This window comes from Chenopodium quinoa, unplaced genomic scaffold (genome assembly GCF_001683475.1).
Source record: "Chenopodium quinoa cultivar QQ74 unplaced genomic scaffold, ASM168347v1, whole genome shotgun sequence".
Classification (NCBI taxonomy): Eukaryota; Viridiplantae; Streptophyta; class Magnoliopsida; order Caryophyllales; family Amaranthaceae; genus Chenopodium; species Chenopodium quinoa.
This window is the reverse complement of record NW_018742733.1, coordinates 2,495,402-2,508,173: the sequence shown is the minus strand read 5'-3', so window position 1 is coordinate 2,508,173 and position 12,772 is coordinate 2,495,402. Positions and strand designations below refer to the sequence as shown.

The 12,772-nt window shown below is 35.6% G+C and overlaps 2 protein-coding genes across 2 annotated transcripts; one reads left to right on the top strand and one right to left on the bottom strand.

Annotated features, from left to right (window-relative positions):
* Positions 1-453: 453 nt before the first annotated feature.
* On the top strand, positions 454-3,988 carry LOC110723827 (pentatricopeptide repeat-containing protein At1g71460, chloroplastic-like). The gene has a single exon (XM_021903213.1). It carries the CDS (start codon positions 1,649-1,651, stop codon positions 3,737-3,739), a length of 2,091 nt encoding a protein of 696 aa, XP_021758905.1. The 5' UTR covers positions 454-1,648; the 3' UTR covers positions 3,740-3,988.
* A 932-nt stretch (positions 3,989-4,920) lies between these two features.
* LOC110723826 lies at positions 4,921-11,327 on the bottom strand. The gene is made up of 11 exons (XM_021903212.1): positions 10,934-11,327; positions 10,387-10,508; positions 10,158-10,294; positions 9,564-9,633; positions 9,438-9,468; positions 7,735-8,006; positions 7,094-7,348; positions 6,585-6,686; positions 6,375-6,425; positions 6,153-6,246; positions 4,921-5,639 (listed from the first exon to the last, which is right to left on the bottom strand). The coding sequence occupies exons 1-11, from the start codon at positions 11,109-11,111 to the stop codon at positions 5,464-5,466; spliced, it is 1,488 nt and encodes a 495-aa protein (XP_021758904.1). The 5' UTR covers positions 11,112-11,327; the 3' UTR covers positions 4,921-5,463.
* Positions 11,328-12,772: the final 1,445 nt, after the last annotated feature.

The window sequence follows — 12,772 nt, the reverse complement described above, 5'->3', positions numbered from 1 at the left end:
GAAGTACAAAGATAGATTAGTTATTACTCATGACATGTCATCAATCCTTTGCAAAAAAAAAAAAAAACAATCCCTTTTGCATGCCCCCGGTTTACAATAATTTTATTGCACATCGAACATTTTGCGAAAAGTGACCCCTTTTCGTATAAAAGTGACCCTTTTTCTTCTACAAAAGTAACCATTTATTTCACAAAAGTGACCCTTTTGTTTCACAAAATTCACCCCTTTTATTCACAAAAGTGACCCTTTTTTTTCACAAAAGTGACTTTTTTTTCACAAAAGTGACTTTTTTCACAAATGTGACCCATTTTATTCACAAAAGTGACCCCTTTTATTCACAAAAGTGACCCTTTTTTATTCACAAAAGTGACTTTTTTTTACAAAAGTGACATTTTTTTCAACAAAAGTAACCCTTTTTTTTTTCACAAAAGTGACCCTTTTTTATTTCACAAAAGTGACATTTTTTTCAATAAAAGTAACCCTTTTGAACACATAAAGCGTATATGATCCACTAAAGTTACCCTTTATTCTAATAAAAGTTACCCTTTTAAAATAAAAAAAAGTTACCCATTATATCTTCACTCATAAAACATTACTCTTATATTTGCAGAAGTTACCCATAATCTAGAAAAAGTTACCCATAATCTACCAAAAGTTGACAAAAAAAAATGAAAAATCAACAAAATAAACAAAAAAAAAGATAAAAAAAAAATAACAAAAAAGAGAAAAAAAAAAAAAGTTAGATCACAACTTCAGAAATTATATTGGTACTTCATATAACATCGATTCCTTTGTTTGAAAAGTACAAGGAGCAATTATCTTTTTCTTTTTTGTTAAAAAAACACTTACCATTATAATTAGAAGCTGAGAAAAAAAACCATAAAGTAATTAAGACAATAAACTTGAAAATCGAAGGGATATAATAAATGGAAGGCAGAAAAAACTTGAATCACCCAAAAAGAATAGAAGAGAAAGTCTGAGTAGATGAAGAGGAGAGAGAAAAAAAAAGGAGGAGAGAGAAGTTCTATGGGAAATGAGAATGAAGGAGCGAGAAATATGTTTAACTTAGGTGGGTGACTAAAACCTTCCTTTTCTTTCCGCCGCCATTCAGTAAAATACTGTACACCGGGTTTTATTAAATATTTGTTAAAAAAAAAGGGACCTATCACATACTCCTAATTGAAAATTTTTAACCAATCATATTCATTGTAATTTGGCACAAGGATTATGAGTGAGATTAGGTAAGGTTGAATGAGAAAACATTAAATATAAAACAGAAAAAGGGAGTTGATTTACTTAAAAAAAACTTATCAAAAATAGAAAGGAGGAATGTAATTTTAAAATACCAAAAATAAAAAGGAGGAATGTAATTTAGGGAAGGAGGGAGTATCAGTTTAAAAATAGATGCTCTAAATTCATTATACAAAATGTTTTAAAAAAAAAAACTTTATACAAATAACACAGGATTAAAAAAATTAAGCTTTGCTAAAATATCAGGTCCAAAACTGAAATTGTAAACTCGTACATCAATTGTCATTTGTGGCTATCTCTACATAAAAATTGGGAGCCCAAAAAAGCCCAAGAAGGTAAAACCGTAGAAGATGATGAGTTTAATTCAGACTTCAGAACACAACAGAGCAACAGAGTAATGGCTGTAATGACAACATCAATTTCTGCATCATCACCTCCACCATTTTCCCCCATTCCCGCCAACTCCAAACACAGAAACAATCCTAACAAAATCCCTCCATTTTCAACCTCCATTAAAACCCAGAATCCATCACTTCAGAAATCCCCAAAATCCCCCAAAATTTCCCCCAAAAATCCCCGAAAAACAGCTCCAAAACGAGATAAATCAACATACCCTTGGTCATTTCCACTGCAAAAGAAAAACCCACATTCAATTTACAAAGATATTCAGAGATTTGCAAGAAGAAACCAGCTCAAAGAAGCTCTCACAATTCTAGATTATTTAGAGCAACAGGGTATTCCTGTAAATGCCTCAACTTTCTCTGCTGTGATTGCTGCTTGTATTCGTTCCAAATCGAAAACCGAAGCGAAACAGATTCATGCCCATATCAGGATTAATGGGGTTGAAAACAATGAATTCCTTAAACCCAAGATTGTTCAAATGTATGTTTCTTGTGGATTAGCGGATGATGCCAAAAGGGTATTTGGTGATGATGAAAATGAAGAATCTAACAGTGTTTATTCATGGAATGCATTGCTTAGAGGTAATGTTGTTGTAGGTGGAAAAAAATACAAGGATTTATTGTATACTTTTGCTAGAATGAGAGAAACTGGGGTTGAATTCAATGTGTATAGCTTTTCTTGTTTGATCAAGAGTTTCGGCGGCGCGGCGGCTTTCAGGCAAGGATTAAAGATACATGGATTGTTGATTAAGAATGGTTTTATTGGTAGTGAGATGTTGAAGACAAGTTTGATTGATATGTACTTTAAATGTGGTAGAGTTAAGCTTGCTTATCACCTGTTTGATGAAATGTCTGAGAGAGATGTTGTTCTTTGGGGTGCAATGATTGCAGGGTTTGCTCATAATAAGTTGCCTAGAGAAGTGATTAGGTATGCTAGGTGGATGATAAAGGAAGGTGTATTGCCGAATTCGGTTGTGTTAACTTCAATGCTTCCCATTCTAGGGGAACTTGGGGCTTGGAAGATGGGTAAAGAAGTTCATGCCTTTGTGATCAAGAGAAGAAATTATATGGAGCAGCCGTTTTTGAAATCGGCTTTGATTGATATGTATTGTAAGTGTGGTGATATGACTTATGGGAGGAGAGTGTTCTATAATTCCGGTGATAGGACGACTGTTTCATGGACTGCTTTGATATCTGGTTATATATCAAATGGTAAGCTTGATCAGGCTATAAGGTCAATTATATGGATGCAGCAAGAAGGGTTTAAGCCTGATGTCGTTTCGTTGGCAACAATTCTTCCGGTTTGTGCTAAGTTGAAGGCGTTGAGGCAAGGAAAGGAGATACATGGGTTTTTGTTGAAGAATGGATTTCTGCCTAATGTATCATTGATAACATCATTGATTGTGATGTACTCGAAATGTGGTGTCTTGGAGATTAGTCGTAGGTTGTTTAATGGTATGGAGGCAAGAAATGTGATTGCCTGGACAGCTTATATGGTTTCTTGTATTGAAAACGAGCATCCAGTCGAAGCCCTTGATGTATTCAGGTCAATGCAGCAATCCAAGCACAGGGCGGATTCTGTTACAATGGCTAGAATATTAGAACTTTGCCACGAACTCAGACTGTTGAAACTTGGGAAAGAACTCCACGGACAAGTATTGAAGAAGGGCATTGAGTACGTTCCTTGGGTTTTAGCACGACTTGTAAAGTTGTATGGAAAATGTGGAATGATTGAGAAAGCAAAGTTGTTGTTTGATCTCTACCCTTGCGATGGTGTAGTAGCACCAACTGCCATGATGTTGGCTTATGGATATAACAACTGTTTTAGAGAAGCGCTTGCTCTTTTTAACGAAATGTTGATTGAAGGTAAGCCTCCTAATACGGACACCTTAGATGTGGTTTTAGCTATTTGTGATCAAGCTGGATTCGCAGATGATGCAGGTAAAATCTTCCAACTCATGACTCGAAAATATAGAATCAGGCCATCTAAAGAGCAATACGCTGTCATGGCTGGACTTCTTACTCGTTCCGGTCAGCTTCAGGAGGCTGAAAGATATATTCAATGGGGTTCCAAGTTGGATTCTTAAAATCAAGTAGTCCCTTCTTCGGAGATTGTGTAGGAATTGACAGGTGCAATAGGAAGCAAAACTATTGTGTACTTGTATTGTATCTATGTATACATAGCATTCATTGACAAACTATTCATAAGAAAGGTTTTCCTACTGTAATTTTTTGTGCAGCTTTTTCATTCGCAACCTTGATTGTCATATTTCATTCTGTTAAGTGTTAATGTCTGGTTCTGCCCCCGTTCTAAAATTAAAACATGCTGAGAACCTGAGACTTAACTGAGTTGTTCCCTTATTCTCTTTACTTATAACTCTGAATCTAGTTAACGATCGTTTATCAGCCACAGTGATATTGTATCCTCATGCAACAAGTGATTATAACACCAAAATCAAACAAGTCAGGCTTGAATCGAGTTTACATTAAACCCTAGACTAGATACCAGGCTGAGAGCTGAGTGTAAATACTAAAATCCATACAAGAGCACTTGTGGGTGTACTTAGCTTAAGTGATGGAAGTTAACATCAATGATTTCAATGATGACTTTAGAGAAAACATTCCTAGAATGCCTTTACTAAGAAGTCAATAAGAACTCATAAGTAGGCGAGCTCTGGGGCACATAAATGAAACAGCAGATATCTTGGGTAGAGGAATGACCTGATGAGGTACGATAGCCCCTCAATCTGCTGCTTATTGAAATCAAGCCTAAAATACAAGACATTGCTTAAATAATTTTAGATTTGGCGTGATTTACCTGATTATCTATCTAGTTCAATTGCGTAGTTTGTATGTAAGTTGATTATTTTCATGTTTTGTGAACTCGTAGGCAACCTTGTTTGATAAAACTAAAGGAACGGGAAATGGATTCTCTTGCCTCCAACGAGGTTGGCTTTGTGTAGTTTACTAATGAGATGAATTTGAACTAGCTGTCCAACTCGTCTGATAAGAGATTGTCCTGGTTTGGCTGGTGAGTGGTGGCAGCGGACTTGTTAACAACCACGGTGGCCCGTTCAAGGTTACCTTCTCATCAAAGTTTGGAATATCCGTATATACTGCTTCCGAGCAGAGACAACTGATAGGTGGGTATTGAGATAGCAGAGTATGGGGATTAAGAGGCTCATAATACGTACGGACAGCCAAACCAGGTCAAATGGGTTAAACACCTTGTTCAAATTTATAAAGTTAGTCAACAACCCAAGACAGAGGCAGGGAATACATTTCCTATTCATTTGCTTTTGTCAACCAAGTTCACATTTGTTAGTTCACAATTAACCAGCTTACATGCACATTTGCAAATTTGCAATCCTTGGGTAAAATCAGAAATTACATGAGCAATAAATGAAATTACTAACATTTAAGGATTTAAACAAAACATGAATGAAGAACAGGTGAATATAAGCTCCTATATTCTCTGTCAAATGATCAAATTCTTACATGAGTGTTCAGGGATAAACCAATTAAATGATTGATGTTAAAGAAAATACCCGTCAATAGATCTTGAGCAACTGTAAAACCCAATGGAAATTTTGATACCATATGCTGACAACAAAGAATTCTCTAGATCGACGCATCACCCCTCCCTCTTCTAAAACATGGGTGGAGAAATGTTTCCTTCAAACTGCACTCTTGACATACCCAAAACCTAGTCTCAAGAAAAAAATATACTCTGTGCCAAAACTTCTGTGGATTAAAAATTTGGACCAGCTCCAAAGAAAAGCAAAGAAAATTTTCTATTAAGGATATTTGTTTATGGAAACTTGGCGTTATAAGGATTATTAGGACCTAAGATTGGAATAGGATGCATGGAAGGAAAATGAGGAGATGACAGGCGATGAATGTGACTTGGCATTGTAAATGACTGCGGTCCATTTGTCATTAAAGGTGAAGTCATGGAAATTGGCAATGCCGGACCAGTTAGAACACCTGCAAATGAAAACCAAAGCATTATATGAAGTGTCAATTTACAGCAAGCAATGATTATCAGTATGACAGTTTCAATTACAAGAATTTTACAATAATAAACACATCTCTACTTCTGAATAGAAAGGAAACTTTTTGTTCCTTTTTTGATAAGTTAATTGACTTAGGACACTTATGCCCCCAACAGAAGTATAATAGAGGGGACTGACATGCCAAATATCGATTAGATTCCAATCAAGGGACACGAATTAGTAATTGGGAATAAAAATAAAAAAGAAATCAGCATTAAACTTCAGAGAAGCAATATGAGCCACATTGAATACAATTTCTTGTCTTAAATTGTGCAACATCAGGCACACCAAACTCTAATGATATAGACACTTTAACTAGTGCAGGCATTGGGAGATGAGAACTTAAAATCGACAGACATAATTCTGTACAAACATGTTAACATTCGTCACCACTCACCAGTGCAGTATTGCACCAAATATCTCAAATTACACATTATTATCATACCTTCATTCTTGGCAAAACCAACATGGATTGGATGTGAAGCCAACAAGGGGTGTGGAGCTTGTGATGAGAGAGATCCAGGAGCCTGAATCACGTCCTTCAAATCAAAAGGTAGCCAATTTAGTAAGTAGCAAAAGCAAACATTTAAAAATGGATGAAAGTGATCAAAGAGCCCCAGCAGAAATGAAAGGAGAAGTAAATAACAAACATGATATTAAAACTCACATGAGAAACTGGATGAATATAGACGACCTGTCCAGGCCTTCCAAATATGCCCTGCAGGAGTTGACACATTCATTAGGTGATCAAGTGAGCAAATCTCTATAAGAAAGCAAAAGGCTTTCGCTGATGTTGCTGCACAAAGCTGAACCAGCAGCAGTGCAAAAATAGTTCAAAATTTGTGAGTAACTGAGATATAATTCAAATATTCCATACATTTTGAGAATTAGGATGTACATATGAAGGCATGGCTTGAATTGGTTGGTACTGTCCACCCTGTCTAATAGGCTGTGCTCTTGTTACAATATGACCAGCAATCTGCTTGCAGAATAAGGATAAACAAGGTTAATGAAATTCAAGCAATATCAAATGCAATTCTTAGTTCTTACACTCCCAAGAAAAGTAAAGGTGACTCCTTTCCTTAGGCTTTATTCTCTTCACCTCATTATTGTTGAGCTTAAATTATTTAACTGAAATAACAGAGTAATTTTTTTTCCTACTGATCAAAACTGATTTTTACAGATTAAGATAGCTGTTTAATGATTTCCTTTATATTTGTTCTTTGGAGTTACTGATTTTTTCTGAACAGCTTCACTGATTAAAGTTGATTTTTACCTTTTTTAAACTCTTTTTTTTTAATCGATTAAAGCTGATTATTACTGTATTTTTTTTAGGATAAAAGAACAGGGACTCATAGTGAATCAAGAAGACCAGATAGTACATACAGGTTGATTATATTGAAGACCATTATCAGCATTCATTGCTGTTGAAGTAGCATAAGGAACAAACTTAACAGGCCAAGATGAACGTGGTAAAATGGATCTGTTTCCAACTTCTGGCTGTGCACCAGCTACCTGTATTGCAGGAATGTGGTTGGGTACATAAGGAACACTTGGAACTGTTGGCACCAAAGGTGGTGTTGATCTGAAATGAGGAAGAGACGGTGAGAAATCTTTCGCACTTGGATTGAGCTTGGATTCCTGAAATATAGCATGAAATAGGATATATCATATTGTGAAGTATACATGTAACATTAGTAAATCAGAAGACGGATAATATTAGAGGTACTCAAAGAAAATAAGACCCATGAATTACATACATCATATGTATTTAATTATTTATACCCCAAGAGCACAAGTCAACAATGAAAAGGACCTTGTCGACACATACAACACTTTTGTGAAAAAGGGAAGCAGTAACATTTTTTGAAACCCCTATTTCAAACAGGATAGCAGTAAACGGAAAACCATAAGTAACAGGCACACAAACAAATTTATTAAACTGCTCTTGGGGCAATGAAAAAGGCAAAGTGAAACAAAATACTGACTTCCGCTGTAATAAGTTAAAATGAATCATTATCTTTTACCTTAGCAGTCCTACTAGGAAGTGGATTTTGAAGAGCCCTTTCCACTGGAACTGCCAGAGGAGTACGAGATGCATCCAAATCTGTTTTGGAAGAATCAGAAACCTCTGAAGCAACAGAATCTTCACATGTCATTTCGTTAGCAGGGAGCTGATTTACATGATTGACATCCAAAGATGCATCAATGGCAGACAGTGATCCATTGGCTAATTGGTTGACTACAATTCTCTCTTGAATCTCCTTGTGAGCATTCAGTTTGTTGGGGGCTTTATTCACTGGTAGTAGATCATAACAGATGAAATTAGTTATCACAAAAGGAAAAAGAGAAGGTGCCAAAAACAGGATTGTATTGAAACATTACCATAATTTACCAATAATATGCACTGAAAAGATAAAACTATACCAAATGCTATAATAACTCAGACACTCAGTCAACAACCAATAACGACCAAAAGTTGAGACATACAGCAAAACGTAGGAGAGAAACACAATAACAAGGGGGAGGGGGGGGGAGGAATAAAATCCAGCAGCTGAATAAAGAGCAAGAACATTTTTCACCAAAGGTCAAATGTAATAGTGTTCGGTCAGTGAAACTGTGAAACAATCATAGATAACTCAGAATTTTTTTCCTAAATGCTAGATTCTATAATGGTGTGTTTAAACAATTTCATTAGAGATTCTGAAAGTAAATTTATAACTCAAAGAATTTATATTCTGGAATTGAGCCAATACTTACAACATTTTCAAAGGCCCATATAGGCCACATTGGTGTAATTTCAAATGAAACATTAAATGCTCATTTCAAATTCACTTATTGTGATCTTTCCCTCATGATTCCATTTAGCATTGCTATAGTACATGTGCACCTCACAACTTTCATCACCTCTCAACCCTTAAACTCACTCTCTCCACTCCTCGTCCCTTAACCATCACAACCAATGCCTCCAAAAGAAGTCTCAGCCATCATTCGTAAACTATTAAATCATGTATTATTCACTCCGTGCTTGCGTGAGGCAGCCTTGAATATGAATCATAGTCTATTTTTTTTCTATTATCTGACTAATTCCAGAATCTTGAGTTCTATGCAATTATCTACCTGATTTTCCAAATTGTAAAAATAATGGAATTACTATCAAAAATTAAAAATTGTAAAAAAAAATGGAATTAATAATCAAAAATGGATTAGTACAGAAAAAATTAAAAGTTAAAAAAAAAAAAATCATCATCAAAACTCCACTCATTTATCAGATGAATTTGAAATGCCAAAGAATTCCTAATAATTGCGAAACATCATATTTGAAAATGAATATCAGAATCTCAATTCCCAGAATCAAATTCTGGGATTTAAAATTTCCTAACGCAACCTAAAAGTTATTTTTAAGAATGATGTAAACAAAACTTTACTGCAAGAATAGTACTAGAAAAAAATATAATAGTAAATTGGAAGAAACCACCCCCATCACCTTATTTCTGTATTCATATGGAATCAAGTAATGGTTCCAAGCCAAGTATTCCCCTCCCTAATGTAATAATCCAAGCATCAGTATCCAGTGTTCCAGGATAAAATTTCTGCTTTGTTCAATGAAAAAAGGTCTGCAATCTAAAGGGTTTTTTTCACAATAATCTCTAATATCATACTAAGTTCATTGGAGAATAAAAGAGAGAAGCTTATACTGAGGAAAGATAGAAATATATGATGCACTTACAGCTTTTACTTGAACCATTAACTTTGGCAACCTGCATAAGAGAATGGTAACATAGTTATAAACAGCAATAAGAAAGTAAATATAACCTAAAATGGAAAAATTATATATGTCAAAATAAATACTTACTTCCTTCAAGGCCTTAGATTGATGGAGGTAACCATCTTCTTCCTCATGAGACATGATTACACCAACTTGTCTGTCCATCCAAAAGAAGGAAAAAATCATGAAGCTGAGACCACAAACTTAATTTTTAAGAAAATCTACCTTATTTACCCCTCAAAATATACCCAGCTAGTTTTTTGAGCTAAGCACTAATCTTAACCCAACCTAATATACATGTACACTCAAACTGTCTCAGGAGTCAAGATCTATCCTCCCTCTCCCTTAGCAACATCTCGACAGTCAATAAAATGTGATCAAATGCTTTCACAACTATAGCAACACCTCCACAGTTTGAGCACTTGTCCTCTCATATTAGCAATAAAACTAAATCCAGTAATCTGCTACTAAACATTCATCCTAAGCTTCCTCACACCTAGAAATTTTTCAGGGCTGAAGTTGCTACAGCAATTTTCTCTCCCATTCTTTACAGGTCATAAGAAGCAAAGTAAATTTATCATGTAATGGATGAAGTCATGAAGAGTGACAAAAAACCGTCCTAGAATGGCAAAAGGAAATAATTTGCAAATGCTGTAAGCCATACTTAACCAAAATAGTTACCTCTCCGGATTCCTCCATCCATTAGTCAAAACAGCTCCATTTTCAGAAATTTGAGAAGATTCAATTGTTCCAGAAACAGTCTCCTCATCACCACAATTAGCACAACTAGAAGCATAGTCAGCTGGAAGCATAACACCCTATACAGAGAAGGAATAAAACCACTTAATTCGATGATTTAACACCAGTTGAAAACCTTACACAATATCCCAAGTTAAGAGACTCGTAACACCTTGGCAACAACTTGAACAAGATCTCCAGGTTGAACAACTAGAGTATCTATTAGGCCACCATTTGACACACTGGAACTCTGTGTGCCCTTCCTTATCATCCTTGCTTTCTTCAAAACAATACCTAAACATTGAACAAAGTCGGAATTCGAAATGAATATCCAATTCCACAGCAAATCAAATTACATCCCACATTCAATACCTTCCCAAATCCAGCAATAGTAAATAGACCTAGATCATAACTAACACAAAACCCCCACATAAATAACTCACATCATACCATAAATTCTACCTGACATCAAAAACCTATAAGCAACATGTAAAAGCAATCAAAACACAGAAATTAACAAACCTAGATCCAAACACACATGATCCAATTGAAATAAACAACTTACACAACTAACAACAATTCCTCGCAAATATCAAAACCCAAATGCAATACATAACAACAAACAAAACCCAGAAAATAAACATCATTTCTCATGCTAAAAATTTCAAAAATCAATTGACAAAATTACAGAAGATCAAACAAGGGAGCAAGAAACAAACCATAACCCTTATCAACAGAAGCAGTATGGAAGATTCCAGAGAAGATAGAACCGTCTTTGATGTGAACTTCAACAGGAAGACCAATGATGCACATGGTGGTGAACAGAAGAGCTTCGCTAAGTGAAGCTGTTGTTGTTGTTGATTCATCTTCTGTGGTGAATTCTCTGATTCTCCCCATTTTTCTGAAAAATGGTGATCTCTTTCTCTGTTTTCGCTCTGTTTTGGTGAGTGAGGAGAAGAGGGAAAAGAGGGGAAGTTACGATTACAGCAAAGATCGGGGGACCTCTCGCTGTTTTCTGGGTGGCGCTTCGAGGTCTGCCAAAATGTTCAAATGTGAAGCCTTATTTCTTGTTTGATGTACAATTTTATAAATTGTCTACTCCCTCGTCCTATAAAAATTACTCGTATGCACCAGGATTTTTTAAAAAAAAAAAAAAATATGCTTTTTGTTCGGTTTGGACTAGTAAGCTTATGTTAAGGGCATTTTGGTTATTTTGTGATTATTAGAGTCGTTGGCTAAACTTTAGACATGTTTGGAAAAATTAGTTTTTGTAAAGGGGCGTTTGGTTCCCAAAGGGGTATGAGTTTAAAATCAAATATGAAGTTAAGGTGATATTGGGTGGAAACTTGATACTTAATTCAATGTATTTAGTTCAATTTTGGAATGGAATATCATCCCCTTAATACCATGTATTTAATACTTAAGGAAATGGAATTAGCCAGACCCACCTCCTTCAAGGTTTCTAAATCTCATAACTCATGGGTTTGGGATATGGGTTTAAAATTCATATTTTTGACAACCAAACATATGGTATGGATTTTAGTTATTCTAAACTCATACTCCGCGAACCAAACGCCCCCTATTTTTTTTTTAGGAAACCAAACGCCCCCTATTTTTTTTTTAGGAAACCAAACGCCCCCTAAGTGTTTTATTATATGTCAAATAGCTGAAAGTGTAGATGTCAGTAATGGTCTTAATAAATGCTAGAATTAGGTGTTTGTTGAAAGTGTTCGACACAAATAGCTATTAAAATAGTAAAATAATTTTAAGACGATATTAGAAGTTTCAAGGGGTAATTTAAAAGGGAGTATCAATTGACAATCACTACATTAGTGTTTTGGAGTAACGAGTGATAGCTCACTAGGTAGCTCGGAGTTGTGCATAAGCAAGGAAATTGCGATGAGGAAGCTAGCTATATGCCACGTGCTAACAGTTTCCCCGATGCCTGGCACAACAAGTCCTATATGAGGCAACCTTCCTATGCTTGTGTGCCTTTACTAAAACATGTATTGGTGGCGCAGGTTAGTGTCATTGCGTGTTGTTTCCTCTATTTATTAACTTGTTGCGCATATGGGGAAAGTTTGCATCAAGTCTTTGGAATTCATGCACCACATGGGCGATCTTCGCACATCCCGTGGAGTGGCACAAGACAGATTGAAAGCAAAGGGAAGGGTCAGCCAGCGGCCACGCATCATCATGGCATGAAGGATATTTAACTATGGTCTATGGGATCTAGGCAAGTGAGCTATAGCTCGACCATGTAGAGCCTTGAGGCAATGTTAAGCTAGTTGTTGAGCTATATAAGAAAGTTTCCTGGTATAATTTCTCCACGTAAATCCTTGTGTTGTTAAGCTTGTTCCATTCCAAGTGATTTGTCTAGTAAGATTTCTTTTAGAATGAGACTAGTGGTATTCGACCCTTGACCCCATGCCTAAATGTCAGATAACTAACCAACTGTTTTAACCTCCTATCTCACGTACTATATACCATTGTACACTTAACGGTAGATAAAGCCTAAAAACATTAAATAATTAGATAATTTCTTCGCTTTTTTAATT

Bases quoted from the DNA above. Each gene is read 5' to 3' on its own strand.
- LOC110723826 (XM_021903212.1), bottom strand. From the start codon at position 11,111: ATGGGGAGAATCAGAGAATTCACCACAGAAGATGAATCAACAACAACA. The intron at 9,469-9,563 runs GTAAGTATTTAT...TCTCTTATGCAG, and splicing joins AATCTAAGGCCTTGAAGGAA to GTTGCCAAAGTTAATGGTTC. The intron at 8,007-9,437 runs GTAAGTGCATCA...ATCTACTACCAG, and splicing joins TAATGGTTCAAGTAAAAGCT to TGAATAAAGCCCCCAACAAA.
- LOC110723827 (XM_021903213.1), top strand. From the start codon at position 1,649: ATGGCTGTAATGACAACATCAATTTCTGCATCATCACCTCCACCATTT.